We start from the raw sequence: 14,621 nt of genomic DNA, 5'->3' as shown, positions 1-14,621 counted from the left end.
CCAATTTGTGCAACCCACAGACCGCGTCTTCAAGCCCAATTGCGACACGGACATGGTGCACGATGCCGTCTCCCGTCCCATCGTCGCCGATGCCATGCAAGGCATCAACGGTACGCTGTCAAAATGTGCTATAACCCCTTTCCAGAATGACTGCTCGCATTCCTGCTCATGTCAATGCCGTGCCTCGCACCATGCCAGGCACCGTCTTTGTCTACGGTCAAACTTCGTCTGGTAAGACACATACCATGATGGGCACGGACGATCATCCTGGCATCATCCCTCAAGCGATTGACGACATTTTTGAGAGCATTGAGGCGGTAAGCTGCAAGTAACCTGCCTGCCGCATTTGGCTTGGCTCGACCCAACTCACTTCTGCGTGCCGGCTCCCGTGGTATGTCTTCTTAGCAAAATGATCGCGAGTTTCTCCTGCGTGTCTCTTTCCTTGAAATATACAACGAGGTAGGCCTTGACATATGCCTCGAGCTGTTGTTGCAAGCGCTCGCGATATTGACATGCCAAGCAAGTGACTTGTTTCAATGCCACTCACGACCCGATTTCAATGCCTCTCTTTGCGAATGTCATCAGAACATTAGTGATTTGTTCAACGGCAGCAACACCAACCTCAAGGTTTGTTCCAAGCCTCATCGAGCCAAATGCACGGCCACAACACGCCATGCATTTGCTCCTCTTTGTCGCTCCACACTTGGCTGATCTGTGTGGTTTTCCTTCTGGCGCTCCCGTTCCATTGTCGTTTGTGCTGTCTTCTAATCTGGTGTAGATCCATGAGACGGTTGAGGGTGACATCTTTATTGGCGACCTGACCGAGGAGGTCGTGTACACGCCAGAAGATGTGTTGTCACTGCTTGAACGCGGTCTTCGCAACCGCAAGGTTGGAGCAACGCGCATGAACGACCACAGCAGCCGCTCGCACACAATCTTTCGCTTTGTGATTGAAAGCCGCGAATACGTCCCAGAGACGTCGGAGAACGCCGGACGTGAGAGTCTGCAAGGTGCCGTCCGCGTATCCCACCTAAACCTCGTCGATCTGGCTGGCTCTGAGCGCATCGCAAACACTGGTGCTGAGGGTATGCGCCTGAAGGAGGGGGCTTCCATCAACAAGTCACTCCACTGCCTCGGCAACGTCATCTCCAAGCTCACCGAGTATGTCCCACCACCGCCTCCTCCTCTGTTCCGTTGTTTGACCAGGGCCTCATTGAATTTAAACAGCTTCCTACTGGTTGTGCTTTGTGCCAGTCTGCCCCTCTCATTCCTTCTGCTGTACCACTTAGATCTACTGACGCTGCCCATGTGCCCTACCGTGACTCCAAGCTTACACGCATTCTTCAAAACTCGCTCGGTGGCAACGCCCGCACGGGTATCATTTGCACCGTGACCGCGGCCGCCGTCCACCAGGACGAAACGATCTCTACCCTCAAGTTTGCAACCCGCGCCAAAAAGATTTGCAACCACGCCGTGGTCAATGAGGTCTATGATGAAAAGGCACAGATTGTCAAGCTTCGCAAGCAAATTCGTGAGCTGGAAAAGGAGAAGCTTGAACTGGAAAGCGGTGCTGCCGTGCAGCAGCTTGAAGCCGAAAAGGCGCAGCTAGCCCGCGATCTTGCAGCACAAAAAGAGAACATCTCAAAGCTCAGCACGATGCTTCTCCACTCGGACGCACTCATCCAGCCCTCCCCGCGTGTACAAAACCCCCGCGCACGCCGCAACGAGCGTCGCAAAACATGGGCCGCGCCCAAGCATCGTCGCAGTATGATGCGCTCGCGCATGTCCATTCTGCCCGGCAGCGGCTCGGGCATTGGTGGTCGACGCTCGATTCTTCCTTCGGCTGACGTTCTGCTCAACAGCTCTGAACCCATGGAAACAGCTGTTGAGGGCCCCGTGGACACAAGCCGCCGCCGTCGCCAGGCTCGCCCCGCCGCCTCTGCTACGGATTCGGGCACATTCTCTCGACAAGAGGTGCTCGAAGGCAAGAACCGCCAGCTCGAGCGTCAAGTGCGCGAGCTTGAAGATGCACTCAATTCAGTCAATGAGCTCTTGGAAGGTACCATTCGCGATAAGGACCGTGTGACGGAGCAACTTGAACAGGCCATGGCTCAGGCCGCAGCAGCCCCTGCACAAGAAGTGGGCCCCTCGCCCAGTGAGATTGAGGAGCTGCATCAAAAGCTAAAGGCGGCAGCCGAGCATGCCGAGGAGCTGGTTTGTGCCAAGAAGCAGTGCGAGGAGTATCTGCAGCACCAGCTGCAGGAGCAACGCGATCTCAACAACATGCTCAAGGATGAACTTGAGGCTTTTCAGTCCATCACGCCGCCGGCTTCCCCAAGCGGCGCCGTTCGGGCGGCTGTTGGGCCCTTGGAATCCACCATCGAGGAGCTTCGTGCCCAACTTGCAGTGCACGAGGACACCATCAAGAACCTCCAGGGTGAGCAAGCCACACGCGAGGCGTCTCATAATCAGGCCATGGAAGAACTTCGTGAAAGCGCTCGTGCTGAGGCTGAAGCCCAGCTGCGTGAGGAGCTGGAAGACATGGCAAAGCAGGTCGGCGCTGCCAATGACGCCAAACAAGCTGCCGAAGACAACGCCTATATGCTGGAGCATCAGTTGAACACCACCCGTAGCAAGCTCGAAGCCGCTACTCAAGAACTCCAGCAGGCACGTGGTGAGGATCAGTCTACGGAGAGCAAGACAGAGACAGACGCCGCCACCAGCGTGCTGCAACAGCGCGTCGACGAACTGGAGGCGGAGCGGGAGGAGTTTCTTGCTACCCTCCAGCCCTTTGGGCTGGGTGCCCCGGCCGACTTGCTGGCATATCTCAACGGCATCAAAACTAGCGTTGAAGCCATGCAAGCTGAGACCCTAGCCCAGTCAACTGCAGCCACGGAAGCAGAGGCTAAGGTGGCCGAGCTGACCAATCAACTGGATGCTCTCAACGCCACTGCTGCCCACGCATTCGAGCTGGAGGGTCAGCTGCAAAAGGCTCAGCAGGAGGCGGCTACCTCTAACCAGGCGCGCGCAGCGGCCGAAGAGGCCTGCGCCACGGCCACCGCCAATGCGGAGCACTTGCAGCGTCAACTGGCAGCCCTACAGGCAGCCCGTGATACTCTCGAGAGCAGCATGTCTGCACTTGCGACGCAGATGGCAGAAAACGGTGCACAAGATGCTGCCTTGGCTGAGCTGCACGCACAAATGGCGCAAGTCCAGCAAGAGCGCGTCCTGGCAGAGCAAGCGCGCGATCAATTTGAACACGATTGTCAAAAGTGGCAAGCCAAGGCCAACGAACTCAAGAAGACTCTGGCGGATCGCGACTGGGAAGCCGATGAAGGAAGCTGGCATACGACTCGCCGCATGGAGGAGTTGCAGGCCGAGGCCGACGACAATGAAGCGCGGTGCGAGGCCCTCCTAGAAGATTTTCAAGTGCTTGAGAGCCAGAACGAGGAGCTCGTGCTTGCAACTCAAGAATTGGAGCTGCGAGTGCACATGCTCGAGTCTCAGTCAACGACGTCCACTGCTGCCTTGCAGGTTGATGTCACCCAATCTGAGACGACCCACGTAGCCACTTCCTCCCTGCAGGCCCTGCTTGCGCACGCCGAGCAGCACATTGCCGAGCTTGAGGCAGAGCGTGATGGTCTGGCACACGCGGTCGAGGAACTGCACGGCGGTGACGAGGATGCCATCGAGGTTGCTTGTGCGTTTGCCGAGGCGGCCTTTGATTACTCTGTGCGTCAGTCGCTGGCTGAGACTCGTGCTCAGCTCGAAGTTGCCGAGACGCGCCTGGCCGTCGTGATGGCTCAAGAGTCCGCCCAGCCAGAGGCTTCTGACGTGCTGACGCCGCGTCGCGAGGCTTTACAAGCCGAATGCACCATGTTGCGTCAGCAAGTGGCTGAGCTTCGCGACGCAAAAGAGCAAGCTTCGCCCCAACAAACCGCTGCCACACCGCCTACCGCCCCCAGCACGGCAGCGCGTGCGCGTAAGGGCCTGCTCTCCAAGCTTACCAAGTCTGTTTCTCGATCTGTATCCAAAGCCGTCAAGCGCAAGCGTCTGGGACGCAAGACCGCCATTGACAGCCCCATGGTGGGTGGCGCCGTTAGCGCGTTTGACATGGAGGCTGCGGCCGTAGCCAACGAGAGCCCAATGCCCATGGAGGAGGATGGGCCCGCCGTGTCCCCAGAGATGGCAGCGGCGCTTCACGACCTGGCAGAGTTGCGTGAAGCTCACACTAGTCTCGAGACAAACTTTGTTGCAGCGTCAGAAATGGCGGAGCGATTGCAGGCACAGCTTACGGCAGCCAAGCTAGAAGCTGCAGAGATTCAAGAAGCTTTTGCCATCGCGCAGCAGCAGCGCGAGGCCATGGCTGCTGAGTTGGAAGCCCTGCAATCTGAGCCAGCATCGGAACCAACTGTTGATGAAGCAACCATGGCTGCACTGAAGTCGGAGCGCGATGCTTTGCAGACTCAACTGGAGGATATGGTAACTCAAGACAGTTATGATGAACAGGTCGAGCGGGTCCTCGAGCTTGACGGCCGCTTAACGCGCAGCCAAGCCTGCGTGACTGAGATGGAGCAGCAGCTTGAAGCCCTTTGCCACGAGCGTGACCTGTTCCAAGCCAAGTGCGTGGTGTTTGAACAAAAGGAAGAAAGCATGCGTCAAGAACTGGAGCACCTACGAGAAGCCCGCCTGAGTGCAGAGCCAGTGGTCGATGAGGATCTGACTGCCAAATTCCAAGCGTTGGAATCCAAGCACACATCCTTGACCGCCGAGCTCGCCTCGGTCACGGCACGTCTGTCGGCCGAAGTGGAGTCCAAGCAGACAGATCTTGATGACCTGCGCGTGCGCGTGGCCGAAATGACCACACAATTGTCTGCGGCACAGCAGGCCCACGACTCGGTGATGCAAGAGCTTACAGAGGCTCGTGCACAATTGACTGCCGCAGCGGACCAGGAGGCTCTGGCCGCGGAGCATGAAGCGCAGGTGGCGGCGCTGCGAGCACAGTTGGCCACCCTGCAAGCCGCCCAAGCTTCAGCTGAAAATGACCTGGCGGCCAGTGCTGCGCAGCGTGATGAGGCCGAGGCGCGTGCCAGCGAGTTGCACGCACAGCTCGCGCAGACGCAACAAGAAAAGGAAACCGTGTGCACCGAGCTGGCCAAGACTCGCGACGAACTGAGTCAGGCAGAGCAGTCGCACAAGCATGAGACAGCCGGTGTTTCTGCAAGTTTAGAGGAGGCCGAGCAAGCCCGTGCCGCGGCCGAGCACGAACTGAGCGTGCAACGCGAGCAGGCAGATCTGGCTCGTGCTGAAGTTGCCAGCTTGCACGAGAAGCTGGCTGAGCTGCAAACGGCAGAACGCGATGCTGCGACATCACGAACCGAACTGGAGGAAGCCTTGCAAAAGCTGGCCACAACACAAAGCAAGCTGAGCGAGGTTGAGCAGGCCTTGGCTGCTGCTGACTCTGCCCAAGCAAGTTTGGAGGCTGAGCACGCCACCCAAGTGCGTGAGCATCAGGAGCAGGTGGAGGAGCTGCAAGACACTGTCGAGGGCCTACGCCTGCACTGCACAGAGTTAGAAGCGCAGATTGCCGCTATTGACTCAACCAACACGGCCAATGAAGAGGTGACGACCCTGACCCTTCAACTGGAGCACGCCCAGCGAGCCCGTGACGAGGCGGTTGCGGAGACGGAAAATCTCAAGGCCCAGTTGGCGGAGGCGGAAGAAAAACTTGTGGCTGTGCAGCAGAAGAGCTTGGACACCCGGGCCGAGTTGCAGCGCGTGGAGCTTAGGTTGACAAAGATGAAGAGCAAGCATGATCGGCTCCACCAAACCATCGTGGCCGGTGACAACTACCTTGAAATGCGCATCGCTTCCCTCACTGAGGAACTGGAGGCTCGCACAGGTGAACTGCAGGCGCTGCGTGAGGGCTTGGAGCGAGAAGGTGCACGTGATGCCGAGATGGACGACTTGCGCGCGCAAATCTCGCGCTTGCAGGAGGAGCGAGAGGACGTGGCTGCCGCCGCAGCCCGTGCCCGTCAGGGTGAGCTCGACGCTCTCACAAGGCAAACGACACAGTATCGCGAGCGCGTTGCTCAGCTGGAAACGCGCGGGTTGGCAGCTACGCAAGAGATTGAGGCTCTCCAAGAGGAATTGACGCAAGCGCGTGCTTGTTTGAGTGGCATTGACTCGACAGAGAATACACTCAAGGCAGCGCTTCTGGATGTGCGCGAGGAGAATCACCGCCTTCGCTCCTTGGTGGATAAGCTGCGAGTTGTTGAGCCTACTTCCAGCGACGCAAGCCAAGCGGGGTCAACAACCGCCGTGGGTGGTCCTGATCATGAGGTTTCCCTCGTCGACCCTAACGCGTCACTGGTTGCCCGGGCCCGAGCAGTACGCTCAGCGGCCAGCGATGCGGGCAGTGGCACTGCCGGTGTCGGAGCACGCGTGGTCCGTGCCATGTCTGCTCTCGAGCCCGATGTCGGCGAGACCACCCTGGAGAACGTGGCGCCAGAAGCAGCGGCCACACCCACCAATGCGGCCCCGTCCTTGGAGCCCAGCGGCAGCGGCAGTGGTAAGCGTGGTGCCGCTTTGAGCTCGAGCGCCACGTCTTCCCCTAGTCGCCCCGCAGCGAAACGACCCCTATCGGAGCGAATTCAGAACACACCGTCCAAGGATTTGTTTGGTCGTAGCAAGCAAAAGGCGGAGATGATTCGCCAGGCCTCTGGCAAAGAGGATACCCAACAAGTGCGCTTCCAATTGCCGTCTGGCGAACAAGTGACAACGGGCGATGAGGTCGTGGCCCCTCGCGACCCAGTGGCAGCCGGTTCTCAATTGGCTCGCAAGAGTCGTCAGGCCGAGGTGCGCTCAGACATTGACCGTGATGAGCACCCGGCTGAATGTGCCCCGCAGTAGATGCATCGTACGTTGTCGGTGTTTCTGCACTAGTTCTTGATTTGATGTGTGATATTTGTGCGAAGTTGGTCGGAGATGAGCGTCTATAGATGTTGTCGTTCCTTTGTTGACTTGAAGAGAGATTGATTGCTTGATTCGTTGATTGATGAGTATGTTTCGTTTGTTTTTGTGTGTGAAAGACGGCTGACAGCTTGCCAGACTATGTTCTTTTAGCATTGTGCTTTTTTTTTTTTGCTTTTTTGCTTTTTTTGATGGCATGTGTACTGCTGTCACGCGTTGGAGTTTTGAATCCGACTTGCAACTCGCCTTTTTATGGGCTTTGACCTTTTTTTTTATTCTCCTGCCCAATTGATGTCAATAATCAGATCGATCGCTTCACCTTTGAAAGGAAGTTTGCACTTGTGATTTACATTTCTTGTCAATTTTTACTCTCTGAATGCATTTGCACGTGACGGCGCACACAAACCCCCGCCGCAGTCGGCAGGTTGCCCACAACCCACAGCTCGGGCTCGGGTTTGGGCGAGCAGGCTTGCCATCAGTGCTGCCTGTAATAATATTATTCATAAATGGCCTTTGCACCAAAGGCGCTCAAAATCTCCCTCAACTCAATGAGAGGTTGGTCTCAGACCTGCGAGTCACGCATTACCAGCAACCCAATGGACTGGGGCACAGAATATGTCTGCTGAGGGGTTCATTGGATTACCCAATGATTGCTCAGTGCCGTTCTGTCCTGCAAATGATCACGTCGAGTTGTTGGTGGCGGTGGTAATTGCTGCTCATACTGTTCTCCTTTTTTTTTTGTTTTTTCTCCAATTTTGTTCTTGTTCTTGTTTGTGCGACGAGCATTGCAAATGGCTGCTCAAACTGATTTGCAATAGTTTTCTGGTTCGATGGCCACGTGCGATGCGTTAAGTGGCCTCAAGGGGCGGGCGAAAGCCAAGGGCATGTGCAAAGCGCCGGCGATATACCCGGCGGGAACGGCGACAGGGGCTTTGGCGCGATTGGTATTCCACGTCCCGACCAATCATGCGAATGATGCGGAGCCAAACCTCGTGCGGCAAGGTCGGAAGGTCCGGGCGGTCAGTCTCGAGGCGAGCCTGCAGCAGCAAGGCATTCATGACGCAGCGGCGATGCCGGGGACCAAACATCCAATGGCGAATTGGTGACCAGGGCAACGTGGCTTGCTCCAGCAACTGGATGATCCGTGGCCTTTCTGGAAGATCGTCTGCCAAGTCAAGCGCCAGATCAAGAGGAACCACGGGGCGGCCAACTAGGGTTGGCGTGCTCGGGTGAATGCCGTGATGTAGCCAGTGAGCCACGTATGTGCGTTGGCCAAGCTGGCAGGCAACATGAAGAGGGGTAAAGTCGAGCGACTTGGCCAGCCAACGGGTGACGGCATCGTGTTCGTGGGCCAAAGCCAGGGCGTCGAGACGCAGTTTGGTGCGGGCTCGCATGTTGGCGCCGCGCATGGCCAAGGCCATGGCTGCGTTGGCAAAGCCACGGCGACAGGCAAGCAGAAAGGGTGTGTAGCCCTCGGTGTCAGCCTCTTCAATGTCAGCGCCGCGATTAAGGAGGTGCATGATGACGCGGGTATGACCGCCGTTGGCGGCAGAGAGCAACGGCGTGAGGCCTGAGTTGTTGCGCTGCTCGAGCGTACTGCCCTGATCGAGCAGCCATTGCACAAGGTCAAGATGTCCGCAATAGCAGGCCAGCAGAAGAGCGCTGTCGCCATCCGTGGTCGCATCGTCCAATGAGCAGCCCTGTTCGTAGAGCCAGGCCACAAGGTCGACGTGGCCACCGCAGGCGGCCAAGATGAGCGGAGTGTAGCCGTGGACGTTGCTGTAGCTGAGGTTGCACCCAAGTTCAAGGAGGCGCTTGACCATGCCAAGGTGACCACCATTGCAGGCGGAAAGCAAAGGATCAAGACCATCGGTATTGCGCTCATTGAGCGAGGCGCCCTGGCCCACGAGCCACTCGAGCATGTCAATGTGGCCTCCAAAGGCAGCGAGAAGCAAGCACGTGTCACCATTCTTGTTGCGCTGGCGGCGATCCACGTGGGCGACATTGAGGAGCCAGTCTACGACCTCGAGGGCCCCCGAATTGGCGGCGGAGAGGAGGGCCGTGTGGCCCGTTTGCGACTCTTCTGCCAGGCTGGAGCCATTCTGAAGCATCCACTGCATCAAGCTCAGATGACCACCCCAGGCAGCAAAGAGCAAGGCGGTATTCTGTGGATTCGAGTTTGTTGTTGTCGCCAATGGGTTTCATTGACAATGGAGGAGAAGGAAAGTTAGCCGCGTGAGAAAGGGCGGCGTAGACAGGTTGTTGAAAAAAAATGGGGGGACCGTGAAACGTACGCCAATTTCATCACGCTGGGCCAAGGAGGCGTCGTGATTATGAATCAAGTACTCCACGACGTGTTGGTGGCCTCCACAGGCGGCTTGGATAACGGCAGAGTGGCCCTTCAAGTTGACATCACGCACGTTGACCCCACGTGCCACATACGTTTTGACCATCTCAAGATGACCACCGTAAATGGCATAGCTATGGGAGAGAAAGAAAGGCCGACATGGGTGGCGAGGTGAGAATTGACTGCGAGTAGATGTCAGGCTGGGATATGAGGCAGAAAAAATGGCCTTACAGCATGGGGGTGTTGCCCACGAGGTCGTGGTTGGTCATGGCGGCACCACGGGCCAAGAGGGCATCTGCAATGTTCAAATGACCGGCCCAGTTGGCATAATGGATGGGACACCCTCCGCGGGCCGTGTCAAGATCACGGATACTCAGTAGAGCTGGGTAGGCGTCCAAGAGGGCGAGAACAATATCAATGTGACCAAGGTAGGTGGCTTGGTGGATGCACAGGCGCATTTTATTGTCGCAAACGCCCAGGATGAGGGGTTGCGGGATGCGATGCAAGAGGTCAAGCGTGTCGCTGAGGCTGTTGGCCTGTATGGCATCAAAGAGGGCCTGCATCAAGATGCGGCTGTCTTGGGCAGTGATGGCGAGTTGGTGCACTTTGCAAAGCTCTTCCAGAACGGAGAGGCTCGAGACGGTGGCCATGACAATGGTTGAGGAGAAGGGGAAGACGTTTTGTCCAACTGCGCTGACAGCCGACGGTGGCCGCTCAGGGGCACACCACGCTTCAAAGGGACGAGAAAATTGAGCGCCTTGGGACTCGGGTCCGCCAAGCCTCGCAAACGAAAAATGCAGGCAGGTGATGGAGGCGTCCCAGCAGCGGGGACTGGTCCAGACGGTTGGACGAAGCTAAAAGGCTGCGGGCCGAGCCCTCTGAACAGTGTCCAGCTCGTGTGGCGAGCGGTTGGACGAACGGTTGAGGAGTTGGGGATCTTTGCCTGGACAACGCGGGTGGCTGCGTTGCAACGGACCCAGGGTGGGGACACGTTGACGACCTGGCGAAAACGAGGGACGGAAACTGGCCAATCGAATCGAGCGCGGTGGGTGGGTGGGTGTAGGCAAACAAATGTGCAAGTGTGGACCATGCACGAGTCGGCTGGGCTGGCTGTCCGAGGAGCAGGATGCACAGCGAGCCGAGCAAGGTGAAAGGAACGGGCGGGCGTAGCACCATCTAGTTAAAGTTCAAAAAAAAACCCCCCAAGCGGGAGGAGGAGGAGGAGGAGGAGGGGCAACGGGGAGCGCGAGCGGTTTCATCATGAGGATGAGTGAACAGCACAACACCAAGTTGAAAGGGGATTGATACGGGCGTTGGTCGGGGTTGGGATTCCCGCCCATCACCACCCAAACCAGATCAAGTACATGCACAACAACGGGGAAGGGGGGAGAAGATCCGCTTCGAGTGGCGGTGTCACGACCGAGTCACGGGTCGACCGAGCCAATCACCCAGCAACAGTGAAGAGACGGCAACCTTACCAGCTGAAAGGATGATCCTTCAAAGTGACCACGGGATCCATCCAAACGCGCACACAATGGGCCTTGTTCTTCTTCCTCTTCTTCCTCAACGCCCTGTCCAGCTCTGCCCCAGTGGCCAGTGAACCAAGACCAAGAAGGAGGGAGGGAGGGAGGGAGGGAAGGGGTATTGACGCTGCCAAATCGTCCTTATAAAATGACTTCATCTCTCGCTCTGTCGCTCTCTCTCTCTCTGATTCTCTCTTCTGATTCTCTCTCTCTCTGTTTTTCTCTCTCTGATTCTCTCTGATTCTCCCTCTTTCTCTGTCTCTCTCTGTTTCTCTCTCTCTCTCTTCCCTCTCTCTCTCTCTCTCTCTCTCTCTCTCTCTCTCTCTCTCTCTCTCTCTCTCTTTTTCACACACATGTAGACCGCGTCATCAGGCTCTTCTTGTGTGTTGCATGGTCAAGCCATGAGTGATGATGAGCATTTGCATGGATGTGCGTGCATGCGAGCATCTTGGGGGGGGAGTGACGGAACCGCGTCCAGCGGGTCGTTCCCAACCTTGCCTTACTACATACAGTCAGACCAACGTATCTACGACTCGCCCCGCTTGAACGCGCTGCCATATCTACGACCCCCTAACTGGTCCTTCCTGACTGACCATGACGCGCTCCCTCTCGAGCACTGAATGTCAGCAAAAGTGTGGGTTGCCCTCACTGGGTTCGTGCTCACGAGCTCAGGCTCTCGAAAGTCATGCTCTCGGCAAATTGGAGACGACCGAGGCGAGGTAGGAGAACACAACGTGAATTGGCTGGCAAAGTGTGCAAAAAAAAAGCCGGAAACCGTCCACCATTCAACCGCGTTAGTGGGTCCGCGGCCGCGAGGGGCATGGCCTTCTCCCTTTGGGTATCAGCCATCTTAGTTGCGCTTCTTGCGGTTGGTGCGCTTCTTGTTGCCATTGCCGTTGCGCGAGGCCACGTACACGGCGCCTCCAACCATCAGCACCACCAGGCCCACGGAGACCAGGTCACCCATCGACTCGTACAATACCCTATCCCAAGGTCGTGCCGCCATCGGGTGCAAAGAGAAGATTATCCGAACAAGACACACGATGAGTCTGGATGCACATTGACGTTTGCAACAACAACAACAACAACAAATTCAGCTTTAAGCCAAACACTGTGCGTACTTGGTCGTGTGCTTGAGTGTACCGGGACGGTCAATCTATGCAAGGCAAAGGCAATCGATGGCAGCAAACCAAAATTCTATTCGTTGAGCGAAGCGGGGTCCGGGCACAACCGCAGAACCAACCCGGAAAAGGTCTCGATCTCCCACGACCACTATGCTTCCAAAAACCCCAGCCACCCTAACCCAACCCCAGCCATGTCCTTGATTGACGCAATCGGATCAGGCATCTGGTTTGACGTACGCCAACAACTTCAATCTCGTAGATGACGGTGGCCTTGCTAGGCACGGGCTTGTGGCGGAACTGCTTGCGGCCGTCATCAAAGGCCATGTGTGGAGGAATGGTCAAGCGCACCTTCTCGCCCAAGCATGTGTCCAAGAGGCCAACTTCCATGCCTGCCACAAACGATCGGTCAACCAAGGTCGTCAACACTGGCCACACACACGCCAACGCACGCGCCTACACACACACACGTTTGCGACAAAAAAAAAAAAAATCACTCGCACGAAAACGTGCCTTCAATAATCTCGCCATTGCCAATTTTGAAACGCAAAGGCTCGGCATTGCCATTCTCATCACGGGGCACGCCATCAATCTGCTGGCCATTGTAGTAGCCAACGTGCACGACAGCCACCTCATCACCCTTTTGCACCTGATCAAGAAGCAGAGATCATGCCCCACGCACCCCGGGCAAGAGAAGGAGGAGGTCAGGAAAGCGTACACGCATGTTACTCGCTTTTACAAGAATCCGTCAGCATCAAACAAGCCCTCAATGTCGCGACGTGTGAAAGCGTACCCGCGTCTCGCAAGACTCGACCACCTCGACCACCTCGCGAATCAGCTCCTGCTTCTCAGCACGCACACCTCCCAGCACTGCCAGCGCCCCCAGCGCGACAAGGCAAGCACGCCACATCATCATCATTCTTCACGGATGACTAACCTATCGGCACAGCGCACGCATCACACCGTTCCAGAAGCAAAACGTAAATCTCGAATTCAAGTTCAGTGGCACAGCCGGGGTGCCTCCCCTCTCGTGCAACCCAGAAAAATAAAACGAATGGTATCAACAAGTTGAACCATCACCCCCAAGGTACACCAGTGCCCATCGCCTTGGCGACCACCTCTATTTCAACCTTGGCCCACTGCCACAACCAGTACCACTGCCACTGGCCCGTGGAGCACGTACCTCAACGGCCAAAACAGCACCAAAAACTTCAACAGGCTTTGAAAAATGATCACGACAGTAATTTCCCCATTCTCTTCATAAAGTATGCTTGACACTCCTAACAATTCTCCTATAAGTCTAAAATCATCTACATCTTTATCTTGTACCTCGGTTTGATATGGGTTTTTACGATAAATCTTGTCTTGATGATGTATTGTTAATGTTTGCAACGTGAGTTGATGCGGTATTTCAGAGGGTTATTGTTGAAGGAGATGTCCAGCTTTGAAGCATCGTCGCGCGGGGGGCTTGTGGTGTGGGCCGTGATGGCGGGTGCTGCTGGGGTGGGGCTAGCCATGGCTGCTAGATGGGGTTGCTGGAGGTCTGGCATGGCGGCAGCGCGACGGGGCCATGCCTCAGCACCGGCGCTGACCTCTGAAGCTTCGGAACACCTGGCTGTCTTTGTGACCACCCCGACCGCTGAGCTGGCCCAGCGCATCGCCGGCGCCCTCGTCGAAGAGCGGCTCGCTGCCTGTGTCAACACCATGCCAGGTAGGTCTTGATTGGTGCAGTAGCTGCCATCTGGTTTGCTGCAAAGGCGCCCTTTCCCGAGGGTGCCGAAGCAGCTTTCGCATTGCATGCACTTGACTCATTCTTTCTTTTCTTTATTGTCCTGAAACCGCGCTGGTCTTGTGCATGGTGGCATCAGGCGTGCAGTCCACCTATCTGTGGAAGGGGCAGGTGGAAACGGATCAGGAACACTTGATGATGATCAAGACCACGCCGGCTGCCTTTGAGCGCCTGCGGGCGCGGGTTCTGGATCTACACGACTATGACGTTCCTGAGGTAAGCACGGCTGAGCCCTTGCCAAACCTTTTTTTACTATTACAATACATGTACGCTCTCTTGGCCAAGTACGCCTTTGGCCAGTTGCTGATGCCATGGCTGTCTGCCCCACCCCATGACCGTGGGTCGTCTAGGTGATTGCCCTGCCCATTGTAGCAGGCAGCGATGCCTACCTCGCCTGGCTACGTGCCTCTGTGCAATAGAACCGCCTTCCCCCCCCCCCCCGCTCTGCCGATCCCCTGGCCGTAACGGATGTTTGCAAGGGGCTGAGCCCTGTGCCTGTTGAAGGCCCATGATCCTGCATCTTGCTCCAAGCAATCGATGCATGACCCCTCCCGTCGCAGTCCCGTCGCAGCCACCACCAACTCTCCACTGCTGCTTCAAAAACATGGACCTTTACTACAATTACCTCCCCACAGATCTATAATGTTTTAGCTTTTTATCCTAATTTCTCTTCGATAACCTTAAATTCTACCACGCTATGTACACTTCGACAAAGGGGGAGGTGCTTTCTGCTTGTTTGCTTTGTGTGTGTGTGTGTGTGTGTGTGTGTGTGTGTGTGTGTGTGTGTGTGTGTGTGTGTGTGTGTGTGTGTGTGTGTGTGTGTGTGTGTGTGTGTGTGTGTGTGTGTGTGTGTGTGTGTGTGTGTGTGT

At 56.5% G+C, this 14,621-nt stretch overlaps 3 protein-coding genes across 3 annotated transcripts in view; 2 read left to right on the top strand and 1 right to left on the bottom strand.

Annotated features, from left to right (window-relative positions):
• Window positions 1-52: 52 nt before the first annotated feature.
• On the top strand, window positions 53-7,066 carry MONBRDRAFT_34081 (uncharacterized protein; the record flags this gene model as incomplete). The annotated part of the gene is made up of 7 exons (XM_001749334.1): window positions 53-110; window positions 199-317; window positions 406-459; window positions 586-627; window positions 779-1,161; window positions 1,290-6,040; window positions 6,119-7,066. 7 exons carry the CDS (start codon window positions 53-55, stop codon window positions 6,910-6,912), a joined length of 6,201 nt encoding a protein of 2,066 aa, XP_001749386.1. The 3' UTR covers window positions 6,913-7,066.
• Window positions 7,067-11,655: 4,589 nt separating this feature from the next.
• Window positions 11,656-13,160, bottom strand: MONBRDRAFT_34079 (uncharacterized protein). The gene is made up of 6 exons (XM_001749265.1): window positions 13,147-13,160; window positions 12,757-12,900; window positions 12,477-12,612; window positions 12,204-12,355; window positions 11,964-11,998; window positions 11,656-11,825 (listed from the first exon to the last, which is right to left on the bottom strand). Exons 2-6 carry the CDS (start codon window positions 12,880-12,882, stop codon window positions 11,693-11,695), a joined length of 582 nt encoding a protein of 193 aa, XP_001749317.1. The 5' UTR covers window positions 12,883-12,900; window positions 13,147-13,160; the 3' UTR covers window positions 11,656-11,692.
• A 288-nt stretch (window positions 13,161-13,448) lies between these two features.
• Window positions 13,449-14,621, top strand: part of MONBRDRAFT_34078 (uncharacterized protein) — a gene marked incomplete at its 5' end in the record, with an annotated part of 9,284 nt that continues 8,111 nt past the window's right edge. The window contains 4 exons of the mRNA XM_001749333.1: window positions 13,449-13,674; window positions 13,832-13,968; window positions 14,103-14,154; window positions 14,468-14,619. Coding sequence (XP_001749385.1) covers window positions 13,449-13,674; window positions 13,832-13,968; window positions 14,103-14,154; window positions 14,468-14,619 — 567 coding nt within the window. The remainder of the gene's footprint in view (window positions 13,675-13,831; window positions 13,969-14,102; window positions 14,155-14,467; window positions 14,620-14,621) is intronic.

The sequence above is a fragment of the Monosiga brevicollis genome, genomic scaffold, assembly GCF_000002865.3.
Source record: "Monosiga brevicollis MX1 MONBRscaffold_29 genomic scaffold, whole genome shotgun sequence".
In the NCBI taxonomy this organism is placed as follows: Eukaryota; class Choanoflagellata; order Craspedida; family Salpingoecidae; genus Monosiga; species Monosiga brevicollis.
The sequence above is the reverse complement of the archived record's forward strand: the minus strand, read 5'-3'. Positions and strand labels throughout refer to the sequence as shown.